At 45.0% G+C, this 15,677-nt stretch overlaps 1 protein-coding gene across 2 annotated transcripts in view; it reads right to left on the reverse strand.

The window, feature by feature from the left end:
* Positions 1-15,677, reverse strand: part of Wdfy4 (WDFY family member 4) — a 270,144-nt gene that overhangs the window by 37,754 nt on the left and 216,713 nt on the right. For both annotated transcript variants that reach the window (XM_042696276.1, XM_042696275.1), the window contains exons 48-51: positions 7,791-7,833; positions 5,997-6,116; positions 3,892-4,009; positions 2,506-2,615 (exon numbers count right to left, since the gene is read on the reverse strand). In XM_042696276.1, coding sequence (XP_042552210.1) covers positions 2,506-2,615; positions 3,892-4,009; positions 5,997-6,116; positions 7,791-7,833 — 391 coding nt within the window. The remainder of the gene's footprint in view (positions 1-2,505; positions 2,616-3,891; positions 4,010-5,996; positions 6,117-7,790; positions 7,834-15,677) is intronic.

Here is a 15,677-nt window from a genome sequence, read left to right on the forward strand (position 1 = left end):
ATCCAGATTGCCTTACGTTAGTTTAGACTGGAGGAGACCAACTCTGACCAAATTCAGAGCTGCTCAGATTAGATCTGGCTGATTGCAGAACTAACAGTGATTGATCACTCCAGTTAGGGGCTTCCCTTACATTTTCTCATTTAATCTTCTCAACAGCCCGGTGAGAGGTACATAATTAACCCTCATTTCCAGAGGTAACATAATTTGGATGTTTTGTAGGTATCCCATGGCAGAGCTGGGCTGTTAACTCTCACAGTGAAGGCTAAGGCTCTTTTTCAGCCCATCTCCTCCCTAGGTGAAGAGACCCCTTAGCAACAGGTAGAGCTGGGTTTTTCCAGCTTTTAATGCATCCCTACTGAAGGGGCAAGGAGAAACTCTGAAAGCATTTTAAGCATTTAAACATTTAAACTCCCTGGATGGAAAGCAGTAACGGAATCCATCACCATCATCAGCACAACAGTGTTCATCATTTCTTGTGGATTAATGAGCAACATCTGGATGGGCTCCCTGGCACAGGGTGCAGCTCTGGGACCATTCATTCTCCAAACCAAACTTACTTAAAATGCTTGTTGCCTGAGAAAGGCTCAGGGGAAACAGGCTTATTATTTTTGAGTGAATTTCCAGGGAGAGGAGGGTTATACAATGTCTAGACGAGCCACACTGTGGAGGAAAGGGAACCTGTGCCAAGAACAGAAAGCAGGAGGGGAGTTGCTCCTTACAGGGTCAAAGTACCTTGACTTTGTGGCTCCACTCTTGGCCAGGGCCTTCAAAGTTGCCTTTAGTGCTGGCCTACAGTGGCCTTTGATCTTTCAGGGTTCATGTTCTGAGTGATCATAAACAAGTGACCTTGCTGGGTGCCAGGGCTCACACTTGTCATCCTAGCTATTCAGGAGGATGAGATCTGAGGATCACAGTTTGAAGCCAGCCTGAGCAGAAAAGTGTGTGAGACTCCAATTAACCACAAAGAAGCTGGAAGTGGAGGGATGAGACAAGTGATAGAGTATCAGCCTTAGCAAAAAAAAAAAAAAAATGCTAACAGAAGAGTATCCAGGCTCTGAATTCAAGCTCCAATACTGGCACAGAAGAGAGAAAGAGAGAAAGAGAGAAAAAGAAAAAGGAAGAAAGGAAGAAAGAAAGAAGGGAGAGAGGGAGGGAGGGAGGGAAGGAGGGAGGGAGAGAGAAAAAGAAAGAGAGAAGAGAGAGAAAGAAAGAGAGAAAGGAAAGAGAAAGAAGGAAAGAGAGAGGAGAGAAAAGGAGTGAAAAGGAGAGAGAGAAAGAGAAAGAGAAAAGAAAAAAGAAAGAGAGAAAGGAAGGAAGGAAGGAAGAAGGAGAAAGAGAAAGGGAAAGGAAAGAAGGGACAGAGGGAGGGAGGGAGGGAGGGAGGGAAAAAGGGAGGGAGGGAAGGAGGGAGGACTTTACTGATGAGGCCACAGTTTGTAGGACACTCATGCTTCTCCAGGATGAGGCTCAGGCTAAAGCCAGTCAGTGTATCCAGTGGCCCACTGTCTGTGTGGCTCAGGCCTCCCTCCCCATAGGACCATCACAAGGACCAAGTACATGGGTCAGCCATGTGTTCAGCCCTATAATACTACTCACTTTGCAATGAGCTGGGCCAGAAGGTTGTGGCTGGTCTACCTGGAAGCTTTCCCCATACCAAGCTGTGCCTTAGGAGAATGGTTTCTGGGATGCAGGATCCCAGGCTGAGTTTCAGGGGAGGAGCGTCAAGGAGTCTCTCAGCCTTTTCCTAATGCTGCCCATGTGAACTCTGCCTCTAAAACCCCACAGGTCTTGGGCACCATCCACACCCGCTTGGTAGTTAGGTTGGCTCCCTTCTAGCTCTTTAGAAGTGCCAAGCAAGGCATAGGATGTCCAGATAATTTGAAACTGCAGATAAACAATAGATAACTGTTTTAGTATAAGCCATTGTTTATCTGAAAACTCTCTGTTTATCTGGAATTCAAATTTCACAGGCATCCTGTGCTTTTATTTGCAAAACCCTGGCAGTCCTCAATTGGCATGCTGGTTTGTTCACGGTGGGTAAGCTGGGGGGGGGGGTAGTTTTCATTCTCTGGGTGAGCTGCTTGCTTCAGTGTTCAAATTTCTTGTTAGTCCTTTCGGAGCCTTGCAGCTTATACTCTGCATAGATGCATGTATTCTGATGTCTGTAGTCATATTCATTTTCCTTCTGGGTTTGTGTTTTTCATCTTTGACTGATTCCTATCCTAGACTCCAAGATTCCTGCTCTCTTTTTCCACTACATCTTATTTATTTATTTTTTCTTCATTTTTGTTATTTCGAGTATCTTTGCAAGAGTCTGTTGAGTGGTTCAAAAACAGTCTGCATGGATCAGAGTCCACCCAAGAGACTAGGTCCAGTGGAAATCACTGGTTAAGAACTGAGTTTTTACAAGAGTAGCCCCGTCCTCACAAAGCCCAGGAGCTGGTCTGTGATTGAACTGTGTATGCACTTGCATGCTCATGTGCAGAATGAGCGTCAGGATCTCACCTGCAGAGAACAGAAAGCCTGGGTGTAGGGCGGCATCCGGACAAGGTAGGAAGCAACGATGATGGCTGAAGAATAGTGCGTGCAGTAGTGGCACTGGAAAGTCATGTCTCCTGCAACAAGAGGACAGGACATGGCTGCAGACTGCAGGCAGTGGACAAGCAGGCAGCCCTGTACTTGACAACAGTATTTAACAATTACATTCCCTTAAGTTGAGGCAGTGAGTAGATTTCAAGGAGAACAGGAAAGCAATATGAGTACAGATGGTACTGAACGTGGCAATATGGGAATGAAGATGAGGTACAGATGGACAGCATTTGGGAACTAGGTTCTAGAGCCAGATAAAAATACAAGCTGTGGTTGGGTGCTAGTGGCTCACACCTGTAATCCTAGCTACTCAGGAGGCTGAGATCTGAGGATCAAGGTTTAAAGTTAGCCTGGACTGGAAAGACTCATACCACCCATTAGCCACTAAAAATGTTACAGATGGAGGTGTGACTACAGTAGTAGAGTGCTAGTCTTGAACAAAAAGCTAAAGAACAGTGCCTAAATGTTGAATTCAAGAATTCAAGTCCTAGTACTCCCATCCACACCAACAACCACCCACACACGCACGTGCACATACACACACACACACACACACACACACACACACACACAAACACACACACACACACACACACACGTTGTGCCATTTACAGGCTGAGATGTCGAGAGAGTTGTTTGGACCCTCTGGGTTTCAATTTCTTTCCCTTTGGGTTAGACCACTATCTATATAAACATAAATTGGCCTAGCTGGCATTTAGAAAGTGTTGACCAAATATTAGTTTCCTTTAATTCTGTTTACTCATTGGCAAAGAATAGTAACTATTAACATGATGCCATTCCATCCGTGGGATATTAGAGTCATCCATTCTGGACTATACTCCAGACTTATTTAAAATCAAAATTTCTAGAAGGGTGATATTGATTTCATTAGTGTGCGCATGCATGTGCATGCACATGCACCAGTCTTGGGGTTTGGACTCAGGGCCTGGGTGCTGTCCCTGAGCTTTTGTGCCCAAGGTTAGCACCCTACCACTTGAGCCATAGCTCTTCTTCTGGCTTTTTAGTGTTTAATTAGAGATAAGAATCTTACAAACTTTCCTGCTCAGGCTAGTTTTGAACCAAGCTCCTCAGATCTCAGCCTCCTAAGTAGCTAAGTTTATAGGTGTGAGCCACCAGCACCTGGCTCAATTTCACTAATTTTAAGGTGTTCTTCTAGGTGATTCTCCTATGTATCAAGGTGCTAACCATTGGGCTAGAGAGTTCACTATCCAGCTGTACACACACACACACACACACACACACACACACACACACACACAGACAGAGCTGGGATCTACTTACCATCAGTCTTTTCAACTTCTTTATATCTCTGGATAAACTTCAGCTTCCTTTCCTTGGTCTGAGCTCCCATGGGCTTGGAAAGATCCCGGAAAGTCTTGGGATTTGTGAAGTTCAATGTCTAGAAAACAGATGTGCAGCTGGAGTTAACTCCCCGCAGCCCTCTGGTGCCCCAGGAGTCACGCTCTTTAGTTTTATGATTCTTTTTATTGGTTTATTATCATTTGGTCTGACCCCCCCCTCTGGTGATTAGCTGGCTAGCCAGAGTTTTATGGTCCCAAAGCCAGTGATCCACAAAGACTTAATAGGGGAGAGATGGGAAATGAGAGGAGGGGAAGATTGAGTTCACACTGAACCTGTTCCAAGTTGACCCAAATCAGAACATGACCACCGGTTACTGAAAAGACACTTCCCTACGAATTCCTGTTGCCTCTAAGGCATTTGGCTCCTGCCCTTATGAAATCATTTCCTCTAATAGTTCAAGGTCCCTGCTCAGAACCAAACTGATTTTATAGGAAGCTGGAAGACATCTGTCTTGGGGAAGAAATGAGAGGGACAGCTTCATTTTTCTCTTTTTTCTGTAGGCCCCTTCCCTTCTAGACACTACTGGTGTGTCATACCAGCCCAATCCCTGACCTTAGGGACACCCCATCGTGGGGACAGGAAGATCCTGAAGCCAGATGTCCTCAGAGACTTTGTTGTGTGCCAGTGCTCAGGGTCTGGCACTCTTGTTTAAGGCTGGCACTCGAGTACTTGAGCCATACCTCTACTTCCAGATTTTGGCTGGTTCATTGAAATAAAAGTCTCCTAGATATGTCTGCTCGGTTGGTTTCCAACTGTGATCCTCAGATCTCAGCTTTCTGAGTAGCTAGGATTCTAGATGTAAGCCACTGGTACTCAGGTGAGTTTTTTTTTTTGGAAGCAGAGATGTCTGTATGTTAGTAGAGGTTGATTATTCTTGGGTTTGTGTTTCTTTACAAATCTCTCTTTCAACTAGTGGTGAATCAGCACAGGTCTTCTAAAACTGGGTTGTTACTCCAAATACACACAGCTGCCAGGCAGGGAAAGAGGATGCGACCCATCCTCAGCCCCCAACAGTGAGGGAGGGATGCACAGAGGCCACTCCAGCTTCCGCCTCCAGTCTTGCCGGTCAGCAGACTTGTAGTTGCCACCCCTCCTGTTGTTCCAAAGCATACTGAAACTCCAGGTTTTTAGGCGAAATCTCCCAATTTCTAAACACCAACTCACCACAATTGTAAACACAAGGTATTGGTTAAAAGAAAGAACTTAACAAAATAACCCCCACTTGACACAGATGTGAGTTAACATAGGGTTGTTTGAAAGGTCTTGGCTTTGTGTGACAAAGCCGCATTCTGTGGCTGCTTTTGCTGCATTCATTGTCTTCAGTGGGGATATTCCGGAAGACCAAGTCTCCTTCTCTCAAATCCTGGACTCTGCTATCTAAGTATCTGAGGCAGGATTGGCCAGGCTGCTCTGAGTCTTCAATCCACAACCTTCTATTCTCCACTGACCACAACCCAGGCAGTCAATCCCCTGCTCTGAGCCTAGCTGCCTCTCCGCACAGAAATCCACAAACGTCCCTTTTGTCCAGCTGTGCAGATTCCTTCCTCCTCTTCCCCCCTGCCTGCTGAGGTTCCGGGTGAAGAAAAGAGATAAGAAAGCTGGTCTTGTTATCTATTGCTATGCATCTCGGTCCACATCCTAGAGGGAGCCCACTTAGTCACTTCAATCAAGCTACAAGACCAACCTACATCTCAGTCTGTTTTATTACTCCCTCTCTTCTCTCTATTTACCCATCCCTCCTCTGTATAAGCTGGAACAGGTCTCACAGCCAGTCTTACATGGCTATAGCCCTTCCCCCCCAGGGTGACACCTCAGTAGACAGGCAGCACTTGCCTTCATGGGCAAGAGTGAGCTAGAAAGTCTTCTGGGGTTCACATAAGCCACGCACTAATCTCATTCCACAGGCAGGGCTGGGACTGGAACCCAGGCCCAGCACCTGAGCCTCGGCGTGCTCTTTTGGGATGCTCTGTGATTGGGTTGAGAAAGACTCGGAAGGCCATGGAGTGCTCCTGGCCATGTCTTACCTCTGAGGTGTAGTCAGCCAGAACCCAGGGGAACACTGGGTACTGCATGAAGTCATTGCAGGTCCTGCCAGCCACGGTGTTGAGGTACATGAGGTATTCAAAATTGCTGATTTCCCTTTTCTACCAGAGATACAAAGAAGGGATCTGTCAATCATCTTTGAGAACCCGCTGAGGCCACAGGAACCTAACCCTTAGCCTCAGTGGGAGGCCCTGGCTCAATAGGGAAGTCAGGCAAGTGGCATGTAGGCTATTCCCCACATCCTGTGTTGGAACTAGTGCCAACTCAAGGCAACGTGCACTGACTTCAACATGAACAGAAACAAACCTACTCAGGAAGCTATGAAAATGCAGTTCAGCAACCCAAAATAAAAACATTGTGTTAACACCAATGTGATCCTTGAAAGCCGACTCATATTAGCATAAATGTGGTGATCAACTTACTCTTGACCCTTTTAGAGTTGGAAAAAGTCAGACTAGGTGCAGTGGCTTGAGTCTGTCATTCTAGCTAAAAGAGAGGCCAGCCTGGGTATCAAAGCTGGAGAGACTCATTCTCACTCCATGGCTAGGCATGGTAGGGCATGTCTATTATCTCAGCTAGGAGGAAGTCACAGTAGCTGGACACAGAGGTGTACACCAGTCGAAGGCATGGGGAAGCTCAAATAGGAGGTCATAGCCAGGCCAGCCTGGGCATAAAGTGAGACCCTAACTCAAAGATCACCAAGGCATAAGAAGCAGCTGGAGGTAGAGCTCAAGTGGTAAAATGCCTGCCTAGCAAGCACAAGGCCCTGAACTCAATCCCTAGTGCTGCCAATAGAGGAATAAACAAATAAATTATTAGGGAAACAAGTGGAAGGACATGATGGACACAGAGCAAGGGGCCTCCATGAATGGGCTGGGTGACCCGCCTCACCCTGGGAATTTTCTCTAGCCCTGTCTGGAAGGCCAAGTCTGGCACTTGGGACCACAGGCCTTCAGATGGACAGTCACACACGGATGGCATTTGGGAAACAGTGGCCGAAGCCATGTGTTGAAGGAGCACTCCGGTTGTCATCGGCAACAGGAGACCTGTGTGTTCAGGGTCTCTCCTTCCCTCCATGTGCTCCTCAGGAGAGGACTTGCATGTCAGTGGCAAGCAAGGATGCTGTTACCACATCATCGCCAGGACTACCTCCTGTGGGACCCTCCTCCCTGAGAAGCCTGGACTGCGGTCAGCCATTCAGACTGACTAAAGGACAAGAAGAGATGTGTGTGACTCCCCTATGTGTGTGTGTGTGTGTGTGTGTGTGTGTGTGTGTGTGAGAGAGAGAGAGAGAGAGACAGAGAGAGAGAGAGAGAGAGAGAGAAAGTGCCTCTCTCTTCAAGGATGGGAGGTGCTTAGTGTAAGCACACATATACACATACATAAACCCTTCTGACTCCAATGATCAAGACTCACTGTCTGTGCCTGAGATCTTCTCAGGGAGAGATTTGGGCATTTTGGTACATGAAAATCCTATGTTCCCTTCTTTTTTTTCTTTGGTGTCAGTTCTGAGACTTGAACGCAGGGCCTGGGCACTGTCCCTGAGCTTTCTAGCTCAAGACTAGTACTCTACCACTTGAGTCACAGCTCTACTTCTCACTTTTTAATTTTCATACGTGGGCTGGCTTTGAACGGAAATCAGCCTCCTGAGCAGCTAGGATCACAGGCATAAGCCACCAGCACATGGTTCCCTTCTTAGTTAACTCACACCCATCTTCTCACTGGGACAGAGCTCTTTCCTGGTTAGTACCCGTGCAGGGGGAGGAGCATCGTACCTGCCACCTCTGTAGCATAGTCTTGTCGAAGCTGGAGTGTCTCCTGTGGGACAGAAAATCATGGTGGTGACCGGCCATCACAAGACATGAACATGAAGAGGAGAGGTAGGGATTTCGGGGCCTTGTGGAAAGCATCAGACTTATAGAAGCTCCTGGCAGCCCTTAGGGTCAGTACAGTGAGACCACTGTCCAGATGCTTCTTGTCCTGCCCTGCCCATAAAGACTGGGTTTTTGCAGTCACCATCCCTTATACATAACCCCAGAGCAGGCTGCTGCCTCCAGTTATAAAGATATTCCCTACAGAGGCGGGGGAGGGGAACCTCATTCACAGCCCATGCCAAGTTCTGGTGCCACCTCTCAGCCTTGCCTCCCATGTCCTCATTTCTCATTGAATGTACATATATGATTTTTTGGGGGGGTTCAGTCGTGGGGCCTGAACTCTGGGCCTGGGCACTGTCCCTCAGCTCTTCAGCTCAAGGCTAGCGTTCTACCACTTGAGCCACAGCGCCACTTCTGGCTTTTTTCTTTTTGCTTATGTGAGGCTGAGGAATCGAACCCAGGGCCTCGAGCATGCAAGGCAAGTGCTCTACCACTGAGCCACCTTCCCAGCCCCTACATATATGATTTTTAAAAAAGCAAACATCTGGCTTGGTGTGGTATCATAGACCTATAATCTCAGCTGTCACCGAAAGCTGTAGATAGGATCATGGTCTAAGATCAGCCGATCAAAAAATGTTGTTTTTAATGTACTTATAATGTACTATGTGATTTTTTTTTGTTTCTTTTGTATGTTCTTCCCCCATAGTATAACCCCTGTTTTCACTGTATTTGATTCCAGTGCCCTGCATCTCGTATATACATTTTTCTAATTTGGGGAGGGGAAGGGAAATAACAAAATGCTGAAATAAGGATAAAGGTTGAACCATTGTAACAATGAGATGTACAAGACACTATGCTGAGAACGAACTTTACAACTTGTGGGGGGGAGGGAGGAGTCAGGAGGTGGGGAGGGAAGGGATGGTAGGGGAAAAGCAAAGGGAGGGGTAACAATGCTCGATAGGAAATGTACTGATTACATTACTCATATAACTATAACCCCTCTGTATAGTACCTTTACAATAAAAATATATTTTAAAAAAAGAAAAGAAAAAAGATACTGTCCAGAGGAGTTACAGTTATATGCGTAATGTAATCAGTACATTTCTTATCAAGCATTGTTACCCCTCCCTTTGCTTTTCCCCTACCATCCCTTCCCTCCCCACCTCCTGACTCCTCCCTCCCCCCACAGTATCTTTACAATAAAAAAAAATATTAAAAATGTGAATCTCTATCTAAAAATTAACAAAAGCAAAAGAAAGGGGTGCTGAGGGCACAGTTTAAGTTGTACAGCACCTGCTTAGTGAGTGCCAGGCTCTGGGTTCAAACCCTAATACTATCAAAAAAATAATAATAGCAATAAATAAATATAAATAATACTAATATCATGGAAGGCCACAAACATGAGTCTCCAAGCTGCTGCTTCTACTCAAGTAGCTACAGTTAACAGTTTCTTCTGCTTCTACTCAAGTAACTACAGTTAACAGTCTCTATTGCTAATCTGAAAAAGCTTTAGCTATGTGCCTGCTCCTCAAATGCTTGCACTGTTCCACTCTGGGAATCCTATCATGTGCACAGTTCTATTTCACTTGTTTCACAACCCTCCCAAGAGACCAGCTCACATTGTCCCTCTATGGAGTTTATTTCCACAGCCTCAGGACAGACACCATGGTACAGATGGATCTGCACCTTGAAGAAGGCTTTGTTCTCAGGAAGGATGTTTCTGTGACTACCTTTGAACATAATATCTGAATTATATTTGGATTCAGATAAGACAGACAGACAGATATATTGATTGATTGATTTAGAATCTATTTCATATATAGAAATATAAGATAAATTTCTATCTATGGCGCTACCAGGTTAGGATGTTGGAACACTTTTGCTGAATGAAAGTGGCTCACACCTGTAATCCTAGCTATTCATGAGGCTGACATCTAAGAATCACTGTTGGAAGTCAGCCCAGGCAGAAAAATCTACAAGATTCTTATCTCCAATTAACCAGGAAAAAAAGCTGGACTAGAGGCCTGGTTCAGGTGGGAGATTACCTGCTGTGGCCAGAAAAAGCTGAGCAAGAGTGTGAAGCCCTAAATTCAAGCCTCAGCATGAACATAAACAAAGAGCATTTTCATTTTTGCTATGTATTGTAAAATTATTCTCTTAAAAGGGTATCAATTTATATTTCTATAATGAAGACATACAAGATGAACCATGGGAATTACCATCATATCATTGGGCAATCTGGCAAAACACAATATTGGAGCTAGCTGCTGGTGGCTCATGCCTGTAATCCTCCATAGTTAGGAGACAGATCTGAGGAAGGCAGTTCGATGCCAAGCCCAGGGAAGGAAAGTCCCTAAGACTCTTATCTGCAATTAGCTCTCAAACACCCAGAAGTGGAAGTGTGGATCAAGTGGTTAGAATGCCAGCTTGGCGTGAAAAAGCCAAATGTGAGCATAAGGCCCTGAGTTCAAGTTCTAGTACTGGCACACACATACAAAAAAAATGTTAAGAAGGGCATAAGGAAGAAGCCCTGTCCACCAGAAGTGCCCCTCTGTTCACCAAGATATAGCTCAGTTCTTCAGCCTCCCTGGTGCCCCACATTTCCCTGCCCAGGTGTTTTCTTCCCCGTCTGTCTCCATGAAACTCTACTATCCAAAAGACTGGGCCCAAACCAAACCAAACCACTTCTCCTCCCGCCTATGCTATTTGCCACATCCTATCCAGACCCACTTTCCACATGCTCCTCTGCCATGCCAGGCCTGTCAGGATGCCCCAGGTCTCAGGACAAGCCTGGCTGCTCCAGTCCCCCAATGAGGAGCAACCCATTCACCATCCCAGCACAGTCCCTCCATATATCATCTGTTTGGGGTTCCCTACGCCTCTGCATTCAATTCTTTCCTTGGTAGATTTTTTTCCCATGGACAGAAGGCATCTCCCAAGGTGGGAATCAGATCTTCTTCCTCAATAGAGAAGGTGCCTATTGGGGCCATTTTAGTCCAAGCAAACCACCACCAGAACCACACGCAGAGGCACACCACGGTCAAATTTATTCCACTGGATGCGAAGACTCGAGTGAAGAGTCTTAGTTTTGTCTGTGACCCTGCCACTGCTCCAGTCCTGCAGAGCAGGCTGTCCTATGAACCACGGCAGAGCCTATGCTGGAGACAGTGGGTCGAACCACCTTGAACCTCAAGGACGCTCAAGACTGTCCTATGCCCTCCAGAACCATGAGCATCTGGACATGGCCTGCTGAAATCTTCTAGTCTTGCTAGTCTACAGAAGCAAGAACCGTAAGAAATGTGGCCATTCAGGGTCCAGAGGATGAGAGCCACCCTTGGCTACACTTCCTTCCAAAGAAGGTTCTAGAACTTTGCCTGTGGTCATTTGTGATGTTGAGATCCAGTAGAATGATGTGCAGAAGAAAAAAGTACTTGTCACTCCATTCGTTATAACATCAGCTATGAACACCAAGGAAGGCTCTCAGGTACCAGCAAGGAAAGATACCACCATCAGAGGGGACAAGTGAGTTCTAATTTTTACAGTATTGTTTCTCAACCCCAGTCATCTGAAAGCAATGACAGAGTTCTTAAAATGGTCCACGCAAGTACTGTATACACCTGATGATTAAGTGCTTGACTTTTAAGAGTGGATAACATTATCAATTATGTTTTAGATTGGAGATGTTAGATGTGGCTTTCTGTGTGTGTGAGAGAGAGAGAGAAAAAGAGGATATTGGGGCTTGAACTCAAGATCTGGGTGCTGCCTCTTAGCTTTCTCTCTCAAGGCAGGTGCTCTAAAACTTGAACGACAGTTCCAGTTCCAGTTTTTTTCTGGTTTATGGAGATTAGAGCCTAATGGCCATTCCTGAATTGTCTGGCTTTAAACTACAATCCTCAGATCTCAGCCTCCTGAGTAGCTAGGCATGAGCCACTAGAGGCTGTGCAGAAAACAGATCTGGCATGGCAGTCAAGAAACCCTGTACCCAAATTCAACACCCACCATTTGTCTAGGGGACTTCGAGTTAAGATGTCAGGACCCTGAATTGTGCACGTAACTTTTATATAGAGCGTGGGAGAACAATGATGGTCCTGAGTCGGGGAGAGGAGTGGGCACATATGACTCCAATTGGTGTGATTCTGGCAGAAGCCAGTATCAGGGGTTGGGGATCAGAGGTGACTCTTTTCTATCTGGAAAGCAGAGGAATGTAGACCTGCTCTGATGAAGACCTGTTTCACTCAGCCCAGTTCCCTTCTGAGAGATCTTGAAATAATGGCAGCATGTGTGCTGGAGCACCTTCTCTGTCAGTCCAGTGGACAGCAGTGGGAGGTGCTTCCCAGCTTTTCTGGGGAGTCTTCCCTGAGTTTCAGAATGAAAGTCTGAACCCTTTCACAATTGGAGCTGAGTTCAGAAGAAGACAGGAGCTTCAAGCCATGGAGAACCAAGGAGGTTACCCTGCCTACCATGGATCCCATAGGGAACACAATATCTACACTGGAGAGCCACACGCCTGGCCCACCTGCATACCACCAGCCCCTCTCACACAGGTGATGACAACGAGAAGCTCTATATCAGGACTCCATGGGGAGTTAATAGTTTGATCCTTCTTCATTCTGAGATATATACATACATACACATGTGCACACACACACACACATACACACACACACACACACACACACACACACACACGGCTTCATGGTCATACTTGTATTCCAACTCCTTGGGACAGCCCTAACTGACCGACACTTCCACTTGGCCTAGACCTAGGCCTCTGAAATAAAAGGATGGCAGTGAGGAGGGGTTCAAAGCCAGAGCCCAAGAATTTGAATGCTTTATAGAGCCTGGCAGAGAAGACTGGCTTTCAGAAGTGGTGAGTTAGATCACACACCGAAAGGCCTTGGCCAACAAACCATCTGGCTGGAAGCTGTACTCTTTCTTTCTTTCTTTTTTGGGGGGGGGGGGGTCCGGTCATGGGGCCTGAACTCTGGGCCTGGGCGCTGTCCCTCAGCTCTTCAGCTCAAGGCTAGTGCTCTACCACTTGAGCCACAGTGCCACTTCCAGCTTTTTTTCTTTTTGCTTATGTGGTGCTGGGGAATCGAACCCAGGGCCTCATGCATGCAAGGCAAGCGCTCTACCACTGAGCCACCTTCCCAGCCCCAGTTGTACTCTTTCTGACCAGGTAGGAAGCTGGGAAATCTCTCCCCTTCCTTCTTGTAATCTCTCGATTGTTCTAGGTCAACCTGGGAAGATATTAAAAGAGGCCCTGCAGGTTCTGAGCTACAGTATGCACATCTTTTTGACCCTTTGCCTCTCCAGTTTTGACTATGCTGTGATGCCTATTTGTGCAAGTCTATAATCCCAGCTAGGTGGGAGGTGGAGATAGGAGGATCATGGTCTATGGGTCAAAGCTGACCCAGGGCAGAAGCACAAGACCTATCTGAAAAATAAACTACACAGTGGCATGAGTTAATGAGTGACTTATTCCCAGGCTAAGGAGTGTCAGAAAAAATGCTAACTACAACAAGAAGAAAATTGGCTCATCCTGGCAAATTGCAATACATTGCTACTCAGGGCAGGTAAAACTTCATGTTGAACAGCCTTTGCCTGGAGAACACATGTGCTGGTATTTTCCCTTTCAGTTTTGGGTGAGGGGGTGGCAGTGTGTGGCATGGCCAGCTGGTCACCAGGAAGTCCAGAGACTGGCAATGAAAACATACTCCCACTTCTCTATCTTTTTGATCCTCAGCAGCAAATTTGGGCTATCTCGGATTCCAATTTTTAGATTTAGGTAATAAGTCAATAGAAATCCATGAAAGACTCCAGGCACTGTCAGCTCACAAGAGGTTGTAATCTGAGAATCCCAGCTTGAAGCCATCCTGGGCAGCCAAATACAAGAGACACTTATTTCCAATTAACTAGCAAAAAGCTGGAATTGGAAGTATGGCTCAAGTGGCAGAGCACAAGTCTTGAATGGAAAAAGCTAAGCAAAAGCATGAATAAAATATAAAAGAAAGCCCAGAGGAAGCACTAAATACAATCTACCTAAGTATATTTTGTTTTAATTAATAATTGTCTTCAAGTAGCAACACAAAAAAAAATCAATGAAATTTCTTTTTAAAAGTTTACTATGATTTAAAAAATATCTTTACTTGTATAAAGGAAATATCATTTAATAAGTTAATAAATGCACAAAAAGCATGAAGTCCTGAGTTCAAACCCCAGTAATGGCACAAAAAAGAAGAGAAGGACCTTGGAGGAGGAGGAGGAAGAATAAGAGGAAGGAGAAAAAGAAGGAAGTGGAAGATGAGGAGGAGGAGGAGGAGGAGAAGGAGAAGGAGAAGGAGAAGGAAAAAGAACAATCATAAAGAAATAGCAAACTCAAATCAGAGCTTTCCCTGTTGATTAACAGGTTATAGGCACATCTGTTTTCAGCTAGAAGAGGATACAATGTACAGGCCAGGTTCCAAGGCCTGGCCCAGAGCGGGTACCTATGAGTACCAGACACACTAAGAGGTTCCCAGCATATGCCCAGGACCAGACCTTGATCAAGGGACCTGACTCTGAAAACCAGTCTTAACAGTCCTGGTTGCATTGAAATCGGCCGTTAGAAATGCTGGTACTGGCATATACTTGCAGACATTCAGTAAAAATAGTGAACACTCAGCTGGGTACCTGTGGCTCAGGCCTGTAATCCAAGCTACTCAGGAAGCTGAGAGCTGAAGGACTCAAGTTCAAAGCCAGCCCCAGGGAAGAAAATTGTAATCTCCAATTAGGCAATAAAATGCCAAAAACTGGAGGTATGGTAGTAAAGTGCCAGCTGTGAGCAAGAAAGCCAAGCAATAGGTCAGGGCCCTAAGTTTAAACCCTGTTAAATCACCACACACACACACACACACACACACACACACACACACACACACACACACACACACACACACACACACACACCACCAAAAGCCCCACCAGACTTATCAGATTGTTACTGGATAGCTATCCCACAACATGATGCTGCAGATGTTTATTTAATATAAAGTTTTTTTCATCGTATACATTACAAGTGACTTTAATCCTAAGATTAAATCTATTTACCTTCTTGCCATATTTTCTTCCTTAACATACTTATTTTTGTGAAGTGGAGGTAGTACAGTGCCAGCCTTGAACAGAAAACCAAGTGAGAGCTCAAAGCCCTGAGTTCAAGCCCTACAAGTCACACACATACACACACACATGCACACACACACACACACACACATACACACACACACAGAATGGAACTGGAGGTGTGGTTCAAGTGGTAGAGCATCCGAATTCAAGCCCAGAACTGTCACAAATATACAAATAATATTGTTTTACTTATCTAGATTTTATGACTTTTATATTATTTCTAATTTGAGTCATAAGTTATATATACTTCCACTAGACATATGATGGGAAGTAGAATTTTGAGTTATTTTTAAACTTTTTAATTATCTTTATTTGTAAATTTATTTAAATCCATTTGCTGTTTAAGTGATTTTATTTTATTTTCAGACTAAAAATTAAAATCTAATGTGTGTTATGTATTCAAAATTTTTATTGTTTTCTCTAATGCCTCATGTTGCTTTTATTTCTAAATTTGAATTATTTCATTCTTTATACTTCCTAAAATTTTTATTGCTTGGATTAATCTTGATTTTAAATTATTTATGTGATTTATTTGCTAATTATTTTATTTCTTTTCTATTCATTTCTGGGTGGAGAAATTTAAATAGTTAGATGTTCTCTTTCTATATATGCAATTGCTAATGT

The sequence above is a fragment of the Dipodomys spectabilis genome, unplaced genomic scaffold (assembly GCF_019054845.1).
Source record: "Dipodomys spectabilis isolate Male_0828 unplaced genomic scaffold, ASM1905484v1 ptg000207l, whole genome shotgun sequence".
NCBI classification, from domain to species: Eukaryota; Metazoa; Chordata; class Mammalia; order Rodentia; family Heteromyidae; genus Dipodomys; species Dipodomys spectabilis.